At 40.1% G+C, this 15,246-nt stretch overlaps 1 protein-coding gene across 1 annotated transcript; it reads right to left on the minus strand.

Annotated features, from left to right (window-relative positions):
- Positions 1 to 5,138: 5,138 nt before the first annotated feature.
- On the minus strand, positions 5,139 to 14,726 carry LOC144629093 (arylsulfatase B-like). Its single transcript, XM_078487282.1, has 7 exons — positions 14,316 to 14,726; positions 12,466 to 12,552; positions 11,274 to 11,485; positions 10,696 to 10,907; positions 9,683 to 9,903; positions 6,444 to 6,769; positions 5,139 to 6,144 (listed from the first exon to the last, which is right to left on the minus strand). The coding sequence occupies exons 1-7, from the start codon at positions 14,590 to 14,592 to the stop codon at positions 5,929 to 5,931; spliced, it is 1,551 nt and encodes a 516-aa protein (XP_078343408.1). The 5' UTR covers positions 14,593 to 14,726; the 3' UTR covers positions 5,139 to 5,928.
- Positions 14,727 to 15,246: the final 520 nt, after the last annotated feature.

Raw genomic sequence — 15,246 nt, forward strand, 5'->3', positions numbered from 1 at the left:
TGAAATTCGCCATCCGATCTGTAAGGTAAGTGTACACCTGAAGGGGATTCCTCCTATTTGAGGACGACAGAAGTGGACAAAATAGGTTGGCTATTGCCTCGACTAAAAAATTGCCAGGCTTTCTTTAGCATAATTGTCAATTTTCAGCCGCTGCTCGTCCACTAGAAATCACGAAAATTTCCATCCCTGAAGATATTGAACTTCAAATAAACGACTTTAAACGATGTGCAAATTCGGCATGAAAAAGCAGTTACAATAACTCTATAGCAAGCAGGACTACCGAAGAAAAAATGGAGTGAAAATAAATACTTTTTTGGATAAAAAAATTTACTTCAACTGAAAGTATACAACTTTTAAGTGGTGTGCTATAATTATAAAGTCACCTACTACGATTAGGCAGCCTCTGTCAGTATCAGTCAAAACGGTTTTAAACCAGTTGAATCCAGTTTTGAGAGGTCACTGCAGGGGAAAAAGGTTTGTGGAGAAAACTGGCCCTAAGGTAAGGTAAGAGAATAAATAACAGTGGCTGTTTCACTAAGGTAAAACCTTGACACAAAATATTAATACCGTTTAAAAAATAACAGAAATTTATGGTGTACTATTACAGCTCGACGCGCCTTACCGTGGCCACCCAACAAACTTTTTTACAAGTGTTTTATCGTTATATCACTATATGTTTGACGAACACGCCGCCTTGCAAAGTTGAATACAATAAAGTGGATACTAGTTTACATCGAACACGCCGCCTTGCAAAGTTGAATACAATCAAGTGGATACTAGTTACATCGTATTTATCAACAAAAAAACGTGAAATATTGCAAGATGACACTTGTAAAAAAGTTTGTTGGGTGGCCACGGTAAGGCGCGTCGCACCACAGGTAACCAAAGCGTACTATGAGAGTTTGTATGGATGTACTAATAAGAAGGCTTGTATGGATTTGAAATAAAGTTGAGAAAAATATCCCTTTCTACCGGCGAAAAGTTATAATGAAACTTTAAACCTTACCTGGTGTCACGTTTTTGTATTTCTAGTGCTTTAGAAAGTCATACGCGCGATTTTCGTCTTAACCGTCTGTTGCGTACTAAAAGAAAGACAAGGTAGGAAAGCAAATTCGAAAGGCGAACGCAGGCCTCTTCGAAAAACTCGCTAAAAGTACCTCAAAACCAGACCTACCTCGATCTTTTCCCTTCACGATCCAAGAGCGATAATTATTCCATCTTTCTGTGTAATTGAATTGCATTCAAGTTGAAGTTTGGAGCCAAGAACTTCATTTGAATTCACAACTTCGGCACAAATCGGGCGCCATTAGGGCCGTGAAATTCAAATGCGAGCACCTAGCTAACGGTCGAGCCTAGGGCGAGTAAAAAACCCACCCCATCCGGGGGAGACAGAGGAGACCTCCTGTAAGCACCATCTCATGCTCACTACAACCACTATAAGTTAATTTTTGTAACGTCCGGAACGGTGCACAGATTTGAATGTTGATTGAATGGGTTGCTGACGTTTGGGTTTACCCGCCGTTACAAAAATTAACTTATAGTGGTTGTAGTGAGCATGAGATGGTGCTTACAAGAGGTCTCCTCTGTCTCCCCCGGATGGGGTGGGTTTTGTACTCGCCCTAGGCTCGACCGTTAGCTAGGTGCTCGCATTTGAATTTCACGGCCCTAATGGCGACCGTTTTGTGCCGAAGTTGTGAATTCAAATGAAGTTCTTGGCTCCAAACTTCAACTTGAATGCAATTCAATTACACAGAAAGATGGAATAATTATCGCTCTTGGATCGTGAAGGGAAAAGATCGAGGTAGGTCTGGTTTTGAGGTACTTTTAGCGAGTTTTTCGAAGAGGCCTGCGTTCGCCTTTCGAATTTGCTTTCCTACCTTGTCTTTCTTTTAGTACGCAACAGACGGTTAAGACGAAAATCGCGCGTATGACTTTCTAAAGCACTAGAAATACAAAAACGTGACACCAGGTAAGGTTTAAAGTTTCATTATAACTTTTCGCCGGTAAAAAGGGATATTTTTTCTCAACTTTATTTCAAATCCATACAAGCTCTTATAGTACATCCATACAAACTCTCATAGTACGCTTTGGTTACCTGTGGTCGCACTGTAAGGGACTGTGCTTTTACAACTAAGATAAATTCAGTGATCAACAATGTTTAACAGTGCTAATCAATTACAACTCCAAAATATTGCACCTGTTTCTGATGAAGCAGCACTAAAGTGCTCAGCATAATCTAGTAACTAAGAAAACCACGAAAATATTGCACATAAATCTCAGAATCAAGCACGGTTAACAGATCTTCACATGAAGGTTTCTAAACTCTTTTAGTAGCCACTATCAACTTACAGAACTACAAATTCTGAAATCATTAAGCTTTTTTGCAACTGGATTACATCCTTTACAATGATAAGGGCAAGGCTAGTCTAATTTTTAAAATTGGATTTACACAAGGTGTTATCCATTTAAGATGAAAATATATTGTTTTGTATTAGGGTCTTAATTAACACGCCTGAAAAAATCTAATCCTTGAAATAGAAACAAACAAAACAAACCCTGATAGACAAAATTTAAATAACTATAGTCAACCTTTGTATTAAAATTGAAGTGATATTTATTTTATACTTATAAATTTAACAGCCCATTAATAAGGACTTCCTAGTATTTAATGACCTTTAATGAGATTGAATATGTATAGTCTTAAACGAACTGAATTAAAAGCTCAGTCTTGCCAATTGAAATGAGACAAAACATAGCAATTCACAGCAAAATTATTACAATCCTTTAACTGGAGAAGCCTGACTCTAGTAGTTCAACAATTAAAAAGTTTAATTAGGTAAATTTCACTCTCTTTTCTAAAGTTAGGATTTCAATAATACATAGAAATTTACATGCAGTCACAAAAACAAAACAGATTTTCTAATTCCGTAATAATTTAATACACTCAAGATACCATATTTACAAATCAAACAAAACAAAGTTTCTACACAGTTTCTACAGTTTCTACCTGACAAGACCAGTCTATCCGAAATGCTACAACGGTATGAAAGGCATCCAAATCTAGCGAAGGCCCTAAACCTTGAAAATCTAGACTCCAGCATGTCCTTTTACTATTCATGACTTCAGTTATAGCGTTATGACAGCTGCGAATTGAACAATCTCCACAGGAACAAACCAGTAGTACTCAACGCTGGTTAGAGCGGCGTTCATAACAGCGATCAATCTTTTAAATGAGGTGAAGGAGAAAGGGAATGATGTTCGCTTTCTCGTTAAAATGTACTTTGGTCTGGGAGGCAGTTTTTTTTTAACGAGCTTCCTCGATGTCGACTCCAATCGACCATAGCGTCGCAGTTTTGAAATGCAGCATGAATCTCACCCAGCGATCGCCATTCCAGCAAGTCAGATACGGACAGCATCGCACACTAAATCAAAATCAGTCGCTGTACTTCGTTGAGAAAGACTGTGAACTCAGTAAAATAAAAAAAGGAAGGACAACAGAAACCAACGCTTCGGCTTCGAGCATTTTTCGCGCCTCACTTCATGTAATTTCTCTGTTTTTTCCTCGTTTACCACAACCAATCAGAGAGCGTAAAACCTAAGTGACGTAGGAAAACTCAGTTTTTCCCCGCAGCCGGCCTCTGATTGGCTAATTTAAATTTTGATGGCGCGGACCGTATGGCAGGAAACAAACGTGTTTTCCTGTTGATTTTTGAGGGGTCAATTTTTGATCTAGGGATTTTTTTGGGTTATGTTGGAAGCCCTAGGGATTTCTTTGGGTCTTGATTTTTGCCCCCATTCGATCATCCCCGTCACTTAAAATCCCGAGTTCCCCCCCTGGGCACATGAGTGGACGACTTGCATCTGCGGAAACCTTTTTTCCGCAGATTCACACATGAGCCCTACTTATTCTACGCACGTATTAAAAATCAGTTGAACTCACCGTCCAATAATTCGCACGTAAAAATGGCAAGTACTTCGTGGTCAGTCAACATGGCCGCCAACATATTCTTGTGGCGTCTTAACCTAAGAATTGTGAATCGTGGAAAAATTGTCCTTTGTAGACCTACCACCTTAATGTGTATCTTAGTGGTCAGCAGTCGTGATCATAATAAATGCACGAACACACCATGTGCTTTTGTTTCCTTGAAAAGTTACAGCTTCATTATTTATTGATACTTTCTCTATTCAGGAACTTTTATTTCTGTTTGAGGGGCGCTATTGTTATAAGTAACGGGATAAGGAGGAAACACGCGAAGTGTACAACCAAAATATCGGTGTTGAAGCCAGGCATGGCTAAAATCAATCGAAAAAAATAAAAGTTGTAATTGACACTGGCAGGAGCCCATTTACACTGACTAGAAACTCAATTCTAAGTTAGGACGTTTCGGTTGTTTCTGCAACCTTTTTCAGCTAAGTCAATGCCGTCATTTGAAATATGAATGAAATTACAATTAATTTAGCAATTGAAGGAACATCGCTAGAGTATTATGTAATAATAGCTCTTATCTTCCTTCTCCTCATCGCCATCTTTATCATCACCATCACCGGCATCATCCAACCTCGTTCCCAGGGCTTTTTCCTTGGTAATTTGGAACGGGCGGGAAAAGACCCTGGCAACGGCCGGTCACGTGATTATCTTAAATATTTCACGGAACTGTAATTTATGCAACGGCCGGTAAATCCTGCTAAAACACAAAGGTAAATTAAAAGTGAATAGAATACGTTTTCTCGGGTTTTCTGTGAAAATTATGGAGCAGTCAACTCGCAAAAATTACACGCTCGGAATTCACTGTGCCAGCTCTGTGCTGGTGACTACGAAAGCCGTCATATGTTTCGGGTTTTTGCCATCGATGACATCGAACATGATCGAAAAGCGCGGCAATATTGAACCGAGACGCATGGAAAACCTTCCGCTAAACAGCTAATGTTTGGAGAAAAAAATCCGGCACGGAACGTCGAAGGCGATCTTGAAGAACCCATGAAAAAGGAATCTTCGTCCTATCGAACTGAGCTCCTAATGAAAATCACTGGGAACGAGGTTGGGCATCATCATCGTCATCATCATCATAAAACGTATTATTTCTTGGGTTAAGATTATCGAATTTTAAGTTGAAAACAAGCGAAGAATAAAGGGCAAAGACAATGATATTTTTATTTATTCACATTCAAAGGCATGCAACAGTTTGGAAGCGTTAATGGAATTGATTGTTACGCGGATAGCACTATTAGCATAAGCAATATAGCCTAATTTTAATTGGAAAACATGCTTTAGTAATTTTAAAAACACTGCTACTAATATTAAGGATTCTTCAATAGCTTCAATGTAAACGAGCCTCACGTTTCGCCGCATATTTCAGAGCTGTTTTGGTTGCAAATTGGCCTTCTGCGCAGACGCTCTTACTCGTACCTCGAGTCTTCGATCGTTACTGCGCAAGCTTGACGAAACGAGAGACTCTCGAAAGTTCCGTTGCAGAAAGGATTTTAATTGGTTTTGAAAACAATAAAAATGGTAGGAAGTAAAACACTAAAAAGTTTGTTGAGACATTCTTTTGAAAGCTAGGCAAGCACAATTCAACTGGAAGTCCGATATTTTCGACCGCTGGTCAAGGGGAACGAAGACCCTGGGTACGGGGTTGGCTCACCACGCGTTCCGTGTGGGAGAAACGCGTGACGAGCCCAAAGAGGATCTGCGCATGAAGCTAGTTGCAAATATAAAAACTTCGACGATGCAGCAACACGAAGGTAAACATGGACAGACACTGCCAATAATTTGCAGATAAGATCGGAGCATGCAGACAGGTTACAGAAACGCCCTGTACGTCCTGTATGACAATATAAGTAATTTAGCTTATTATCATTGTAGTCTCATTCAAGAGCATTGTGACATTCTAAATAGCACTTTCATTGTTCATAGCGGCCAGGTTGTGCTTACATCCAAGGTCCCCAAACCCCATTTTTGCGAGCTTGTTTTATGGCATTTGGATCGCTTGGCTTGAAAGCCGCGGGGACAGCACTCTCTTGATAATATTTCATTCGTTCCTTCATCTTCTCTACAACATCCGGGAGCTTGCTGCTAAGATCATGTCGTTCATTTGGATCAGCGGTGATATTATAAAGTGCAACGTCTATAATGTCAGCATTGTCCTGTGGAATTTAAACATCGCATAGGTTAATAGAGCCACTGGTGTTGATAAGAAGAGAGAGATCCTCCAATACTCTTAAAACCCGCTTTACCTTTGATCAGTTGTGACAGCTAACGAAATCTTCGTTTCGATAGAAAGCTTTGACTTTGAAAATTGCCGCTGTTTTCATTTGATGTTATTTAAATTCTAAAATCTAAACTGTTAATCCTAGCTCCAACAAACCATCACAATAGTGCATTCTGCACTAAAAACAAAATTCATTTTCTGTATTATTAAAAAAGAGGTGCTGTTGGCACTGACCATGTAATACTTCCTTAGTTGATCCAAAACCTCCTCGTCTGTCTCCTCTGCTATTAACCCGTTGGAATAATGTACTTCTGGTGGAACACCTCCCAGTTCAGGCGGCTTAAACCAGGTGATATTTTTGACATTCATCATGAGCTTCATGCTTCCCATCCGAAGTGCCATTCCTTGATAGTTCTCTTCTAAACCTTTGGTGCCATTGGGAGGTGGATTATCAATGTTTAGCAAGATCTCAGTTCGAGGTGAAGCATCTCCACGTGATATTGTGTTCCAAACATCAAAGCCATCAATGGGGATAGGTTTTTTCGGATCATACGTGCCACCTAATAAAAATTCAATCACAAGGTTAGCATCAAGACAAGGCAAGACAAGAGCGAGACAGGATGAAAACACCAAGACAAGAGCGCAACAAGATGAAGAAACCAAGACAAGGGCGAGACAAGATGAAGACAGCATAAAAAACAGAATGAAGACAGCAAGACAAGAGCGAGACAACAGCAAGACAAGACCAAGACAAGAACGAGACAACAGCAAGACAAGACCAAGACAAGAACGAGACAACAGCAAGACAAGACCAAGACAAGAACGAGACAAGAGCGAGCATGCATGCGGCATGCGGCATGCTCCCCCGAGAAAATTTCAATTTCACTTAGATACCGGAAAATGCATTTAAGATTTAAACGTTCAGCGCTTAAAGTTTTTTGGTAAAAGTATTGCTTGAAATGAAACGACAAAACGGTGCGATAAAGAGACGTTGCTCCACAAAACGTTCGATAAAACTACTCACTGACCCTGACTACTCACGAAACTTTCTCACTATGTTAAAGTACCAGCAAATGAGATGTTACCAGAAGGAATGAAAACAGAAAAGGCAATTTCATTTTATTGTTACAAAATGAATTACCTTTAGCATGATCTCGAAAACAAACCGAATTGTCTTTACAAATTAAATCAATTATATGGCGTCCAGAAACGAAATATTTTCAGTATTTATTCGTTTGTTTTTTAATTCATTATATATCTAACTGGATTTGTAAAAACGTGGTCAACGAAAAGTGACCTTAGTGTTTTTGAACACGTACATTGCACTGCGGTATGGCTAAAACATGCCCGAAAAAAAAATTAAAAACATCGCTGAAAGGTAGACAAGAAAGAGGAGAAGAGAAAAAAAAAGACTGACATTCACTTTAGTTTTTATATCGTCTAAAAAACGCGTTTACGGCGATTTGCGCTAAAAACGGTGAAAATTTCCATAACCTGGTTTTAATAAATCCGATCAGATATATTTTTCTTTATGCAGAACGCGTGTCATATATCGACCTAGTAAATGGCCCAGCTCACAACGAGTCCCTCGTAGCTCAGTTGGTTAGAGCGCCCAACAGGTATCTGGGAGGCCATGGGTTCGATTCCCGTCGGGACTCAGATTTTTCCTTTGTCCCTCGCTCGTGTCATGTTGAATAATTTCTTCACTATTTATCACCGAGCTTGAAATTTACCATCTTTATTATTTACTACACATTTGATGATTTCGACATTGCTGATCCTAGCAGTATGCAGGACGCGTGTCATACATCAACCTAGTAAATGGCCCAGCTCACAACAAGTCTCTCGTAGCTCAGTTGGTTAGAGCGCCCAACCGGTATCTGGGAGGCCATGGGTTCGATTCCCGTCGGGACTCAGATTTTTCCTTTGTCCCTCGCTCGTGTCATGTTGAATAATTTCTTCACTATTTATCACCGAGCTTGAAATTTACCATCTTTATTATTTACTACACATTTGATGATTTCGAAATTGCTGATCCTAGCAGTATGCAGGACGAGTGTCATATATCAACCTAGTAAATGGCCCAGCTCACAATTCCCGTCGGGGACTCAGATTTTTTCTTTGTCCCGCGCTCGTGTCATGTTAAATAATTTCTTCACTATATTTTTCTTGTTACTGTAAAAAAGTGGAGGGTGGGGGGGGGGGGGTAAAGCCCCCCTAGCCCTTCCCTCCCCGCGGTCCCTGCCAAGACAAGAACGAAACAAGAGCGAGACAAGATGAAGACACCAACAGAAGAGCGAGACAAGATGAAGACACCAACAGAAGAGCGAGACAAGATGAAGACACCAACACAAAAGCGAAACAAGACGAAGACACCAAGACAAGAGCGAGACAAGATGAAGACGGCAAGACAAGAGCGAGACAAATTGAAGTCCGGGGGGGGGGTACTCCCATAAATTTCGGATAGAGGTGTACCGCCAAGGTTCTTAAACCCTGACCCTATTTAAGGATAAAGAAAGCGAAAATTGATACCCTTTTTAGGGCCCAAAACCGAAAAATGACACCCTATTCAAGGGGAGGAGAAGCGTTCCGTGACGACCCAAATAACTGCTAACCGCGCACAGCAAGACACAAATCTTTATAAAATCGCTTTTCTAATACCTGAACAGAAAATTCAGTTTTAAGATATCTTTTTTTCGTTTAGCTGGGCGTTTATTTAGCTAATAGAATTTAGGTACCCTATCTAAGGATCACACCGGGAACACATTGCGAAAGGAGCAAAAATAATACCCTATTTAAGGACCGAGAACCTCAAAAACCATACCCTATCGGGCGGCACATGCCTATATAGGCCAGATATGGGAGTACCCCCCCCCCCCGGGAATTGAAGACAGCAAGACAAGAGCGAAACAAGATGAAGACAGCAAGACAAGAGCGAAACAAGATGAAGACACCAACACAAGAGCGAGAAAAGATGAGGGCACCAACACAAGACCGAGACATGATAAAGACGGCAAGACAAGAGCGTAACAAGGTGAAGACACCAAGATAAGAGCGAAACAAGATGAAGTCGACAGCAAGACAAGAGCGAGACAAGATGAAGTCGACAGCAAGACAAGAGCAAGTTAGGAGCAAGACGATAACAAGACAATTGAAAGACTTATTTGTACTTGATATAAAGCCAGTCAGGTCAATTTACCAGGTGAACTGAGCAACGAGGTCTCGGGTCACATTGTAGACAGTTTATTTCGACCTTTCTGCTGTCACATATCGGGTTACTTCGCTGCCGTTCTTTGGTTTCACCCGACGAGTCAAAAGAAAAGATGGCATGAAAAGTCATGAGTCATGATGAAAAGATGGCTAAAATGTTCCATTTTGTCATTATTTGCATTGCATTGAACAAAAATGCGAGCAATTGTAGACAGTCTAAACAAGTTATAGCACACTCTAACAGCAGATATATAGAACTGTACCTGCCAAGTTAATGAGTGTGGGAAAGAAATCGCTGATGTGAAGCAGTCCTTCGCATTTCACACCGGTCTTCTCCAACATTTTTCCATGGACAAAGGCAGCACCTCTCACCCCTCCCTCCCATAAGGTATGTTTCGTCCCTCTCAGGGGCCAGTTGTATCCACCATATACAGGCTCTCCTCCATTATCAGTACTGAAGACTGTCAAAGTGTTGTCCCAAAGCCTGAGTGGTACGAAATATCACAAATTTTTATGTTAATATTTATATTTCAAAGATGAAAATTGTTGAAATGTAAAAAACGGCTGTGGTTGATTTTTATGCACGCGAATTGAGGCCCTGCCAGGGTAAATTCCGACAAGCGACATGGCCCAAAAAGTAGCGACAGCACATAAAATAAAATCGCGACAAACGACAACCCTTCTGGAAAAACTTGAATTCCGACAAGGACAAGTAATTTTCCTTCAATTCTACAACCGACAGCGACGGGAAGTGCGATAAAACAGCGACACGGTACATTTTAAATTTTGACAAGCGACACGGGAACCCCTCCCCCCCCCCCCCCCCCCGCCCTTGGAAGGGCCTCCGAATAGGTTTGGACTTTCTCACGAGCTTTAACTTACCTTTCTCGTACTTTCATTTTGCTCAATAACTGCCTTTTTTCTTCTCTTTTAATGTTTTGCCTTTTTTCATGTTCTTTTTAGACGGGAAACACATGAGCTAACTTTGTAGGTAACCCTAATATCGAAACTAGACGAATGATACGCGTGCAAGCTTAACTTTACACCAACTTTGCGACCTCCAAATTTCACAAATTTTTGCTGCATAACTGACAGTGCTTGTTAGTTAAGAAACACTTGCAAAGAACTATCTTTCAGCTTTGAACATCATTTAGTAATGTCACGACGTTTGAGAGTCAACGTGTCAAGGCATCCATCATAAGAAGAAAATGATGTTCAAACCATCGATCTTCTCACCACACTAGCCTCAGAATAGCACTAAACTATGCAGACGTACCCTTTTTCTTTAAACATTTGCGTGATGTTGCCTACAGCCTCGTCCAGAATATCCGCCATGCCTGCATGTACTCTCCTCATCTTCTGGTTAATGAAGGCATATTTGTCCACATACTTGTCTGGTGCTTGAATGGGATTGTGGACATTTTGGAACGCCATGTAAAGGAAAAGTGGCTGCTTTGGGTCATGTGCATCCATAATCTCTTTTACTCGCTGACGATATCACGCATGAAAAAAAAAGGAAAAAAAAAAAAGATTAATTAAATTACAAGTTTCAACTTGCGCTGACTCGGGATCATGACTTGCGTTCACTTTTGTCCCCCCAGATGAAATTTGCACGCAAGTTAACGTCTTGTTGTTTACTTCACGTAATGAATTGTAGCGCGTAGTAGCATTAAAATGGTTTTTTTCTTACAACTTGCGTGCACTTGTGAGTAAACTTGCGTGTTCGTTTGGCCAGCCGACGGAAGTCTGTACGCAAGTTTTACTTTCGTCTACTTGCGTTGCAGTTTGCCCAGGGCTTAACTAAAAATTCCCGAGTCGTACAAACCAAGCTCATATCAGAAGTAACCCGCCTACCTTAACGTATTCATAGGTAGCATATTTTCCGTCCAGGTCTAACACAGGTTCTGTTCCGTTATGGAAATCTACAACCCCGTCCCGTTTGTGGTCAAAATGCCCCTCGGCACCATCCCAGAATCCATAAGCTGTGTCAAAACCTCTGTTAGTTGGAACATAAGGCCACTTGTAGAAACCAAGATGCCACTTGCCTACCAGGTGAGAAGCGTAACCTGGTAGAAAAACAGCGTTTATAAACAGATATCCTCCAAATGAAATGGGAAATGCGACGGGTGAATGATATTAAATTCTCTATATTACACAAATTATTTATGCATAAGGAGACATCACACTTTGTTTTGCCCCTGCATTAGTCCGTTAGTCACGCCGCGGGAAATGGAGATATCGAAGCAACTGACAATAAACATATAGCTTCATGCTTCCCCCTTTTGGCACCTTAGAGGTTATTAGCCCGTTAGGTTTGTTCACATCTCATCTGTCTAGGAATGCGGCGCAATGTGACGTCGAAGGATCAGTCTCAAACGAAATGATAGTTTCTGTATAGATTATACGAGGAGGGGAAGGAGGGGGGTCACTTCGTTACGCGCGCTACACCCTCAATGTCGCGTTTGGTCCAAGTTAATTCAGGCTGCGGTATGCATGTAAAAGGTGGGGGGTGCTGGTATTAGCTTTCGCCTATCTTGTGTCCTTGTAAACAACCCAATACTATGCTTATACGCTTAGTTGTGTTGAGGGATTTGATCAAATGCGAAAGAAGGCTAAATAAAGACCATCCACCTCTTCGAAACGATGCAACGTAAGCTTGGCTAATGCATAGAAATTTATCCTTCGTTTACACTGTACAGTGTAGGGCCGTAACTAGTCAGAGGCAAGACGAGGCACTTTCGTCGTCTAGATTTTATCCCAAAATTTAAAACAGAATACTTTTAGTTGGGAAAATATCTTTCACTTGAGTAAGATTAAACTCTTTCAAGAAATAAAAAATGTTGAAAAACGCGCGCGTTTTCAGAGCTTCTAGATTTCAACGATTTTCTGGGGGTATGTCCCAGACCCTCCTAGCAAGATCTTGCCTCGTCTATGCTAAAAGTCGGGCTACGGCCCTGCAGTACCAAAACACAGCTAGCGTGAAAACGTCACTTTCTGATCGTTCACCGATCTCCAGTCACGTGATCTTGGGTCGGATTGGACTTACCAACTTTACCAAGCTGTCCTGGAAGAGTCTGGAAATCTAATGGTAATCCAAATGGATTCGAAGGGTGGACCACTTCATGCTGAAGTCCTGTTGACAAGATAAATAATTTTATCAACAACAAAAAACTTATCTTACGCTAGAACTTCGCGCGTTTTAGAATGTTCGTCGAACGAAAAGAAATATAAATCAATAATAATAATAATAATAATAATAATAATAATAATAATAATAATAAGAATGAGAATGATACTTATAGAATTTTTATAGCTTTTCTTTTTTATATATTAGTAGTGAAACATTTTTAGAGAAACATTTTCGTGGACTATATTTCAAGAAATATTGAGACTTTCTTTTTAATAGTTATAAAGGTATGAATTTCGTTTTTTTTTTAATTCTTTTTAACGAAGTACTGTACATAGGTCATTTTTTAGAAGTGTTGAATAAAGTTTAAAAAAAAATAAAATAAATAATAATAATAATAATGATTATTCAGTCGCGCTTCAATTTATTTTTATCCGTTGTATTGTTTGCCTCTGGCTCAAATACCTCACGGGTTGAAATTAGAATAACAATCAGCATAGAAAATTGCACGAAAAACAAGCCCAAAGTTTTTGTTGCTTTTCGCGTGAGTTTCAATACATATTGTTATTATAATTTTAACCCGTGAGGTATTTTGCAGCCTTTGACGTCATTTTCTTCCTATTCGCAACCAAGCCTTGGAACAAGGTTGTTTAATGGCGGCCGTAAATTATCGGAAATAAACGTTAAAATAAAACGACTTCTGATGTTCGTAATGGATTGAAAATTTGCAAGGTGAGTAAGAAAGTCTTATTGTACACGAAAATGTAAAAAATGGAAATCGAAAATTTGATCATAGTGGCACTTTAAAAGGTTTATGCTTTGTTAGACGCGTACGCTGGCATGGTTTCTAAAACCTCCCTTTATGGCATGCATACATTATGTTTTATAGTATGTAGAAAGCGGAACTCATGATGATCCTCAACTAGCAATCGGGCTCTAAACATTGTTCAAGTTAGGTCGACGTTCTCGTATCGTGTCCTCAAGTAGGACGATTTTCAATACTTTCACAATGCCTCTTCCTATCAAGGTCTCCATGGAGAACGCAAAGGAACAACTTGAAACGAATATCCAGGCTGTAGAAAAAGAAAAAAAAAATCGTTCTTGTTTTCTTTCTTTTCTTGATCTGTTTGGTACTCATGGATCATCAGTACTTTCTCTTCTCTGCTTGCGTCAAACGACGAGCGCTACATACTGTATTGCCATACCACCGATCCCCAAGCACTGGCTACCGCAGACCCCTTACCTGTCCCCTCTCCCTTTTCCTTCCTCTTCCTCCCCTTTCGACTCCCGACACGCAGGCTAGGCTACTGAGACTACCGTTTACAGCGTATACCACCGCCGCAAAGTTCGCCTGGTTCGCCTGGCTTAGTCTACCCGCCAGCGTTGAACTCGAGCCAAATGATATTTTTTCGACATTTTCTGCCCTCATCCCAAGCATAAAATTCATATGATAAGCCCTGAAACAGTGCGTTTGTTCAAAATTCTTTAGATAGCGTTATTTTTAAGGGGTGCGTGCATTACCGGTTGCTTTTTTCATGTGTTTTTTTTTTTTGCGTCGGAGACTTGTGGGAAGTGGGGGAATAACATTGTATCACGGAGCACGTATTGTAGTACCCTGGGTGCCAGAGGGTTTTTTTTTTCGGCGACAAAGAGCGGCGAAGCCACGAAAGAGCGAAAAAAAAACCCTCTGGTCACGGCGGTTACAAGCCTCACTTCCATGACTTACAGACATCGAAGCAAAATAAGCAAATAAATTTCATCAGCTTTACCTGTGTGTATTGGATATCTGCCAGTCATAAGAGCCCCTCTAGCTGGTGTACAGACTGGTTGAACGTAAAAATTGTCCAGGATCACTCCATCTTTAGCTAGCGAGTCGATGTTTGGAGTGTGAATCTTCGATCCGTGAAATCCAACATCGATCCATCCAAGATCATCCGCTAACATGAACAAGATATGCGGCGGAGTAGTTTTTGATTTTTCCACCACCAATGAGTTCACGGTGACGAGGAAAACGAACGCAAACACGACACTTCGCTGGGAAGACATTTTCCCTGCGACTGAATTGCGTGTGTGCTACAACAGGGATGTAACGCTTCAGTTCACATCACATGATAGTCACTACATCCATGTGGCTTTATACATCAAAATAAAAGTGGCGATTGTTTTCTTTTAATTTTGGTTTCGCTGCTTAGAAAACAGTATCATATGTCTGTCATATGACTGACATGACATGACAATGTTACCATGATGACACAGGATGATGGATGACACAGGATGATGGTACCAGGATGACACCGAAACGTCGTTCAGTAGTTTCGTTTATATTTATTATTAACTCTCTTGCTAATGCAACAAAAATATTGAAATTCTCAAAGAAATCGTGATTGCAAGGAAAAACAAAATTTCCAAATATTATCGTACGTGGACTGCTCTTCTTTAATTCTGTAAGACTTGGCAGTATATACTCAATAAATTAAGGAAAGCAAAATGTAAATATTACAGTGTAATTTACATGTTAAGAATATTTATTAGTCATCTCAATTAATAATAAAATTGTATCCTCAGTTTTGTATGTAATGTAGGTTTGTGTATTCCAAGAAAAAAATATAAAAGGAATATTAAAGTTTCTAGTAATGTAATTAGCGCAAGCAGTTCTTATTTGAAAACTTCGGAAAGTAGTTCTTGTTTTGCAATGCCATT

Source organism: Oculina patagonica, chromosome 1, assembly GCF_052425735.1.
Source record: "Oculina patagonica isolate OP01 chromosome 1, crgOcupat, whole genome shotgun sequence".
Classification (NCBI taxonomy): domain Eukaryota; kingdom Metazoa; phylum Cnidaria; class Anthozoa; order Scleractinia; family Oculinidae; genus Oculina; species Oculina patagonica.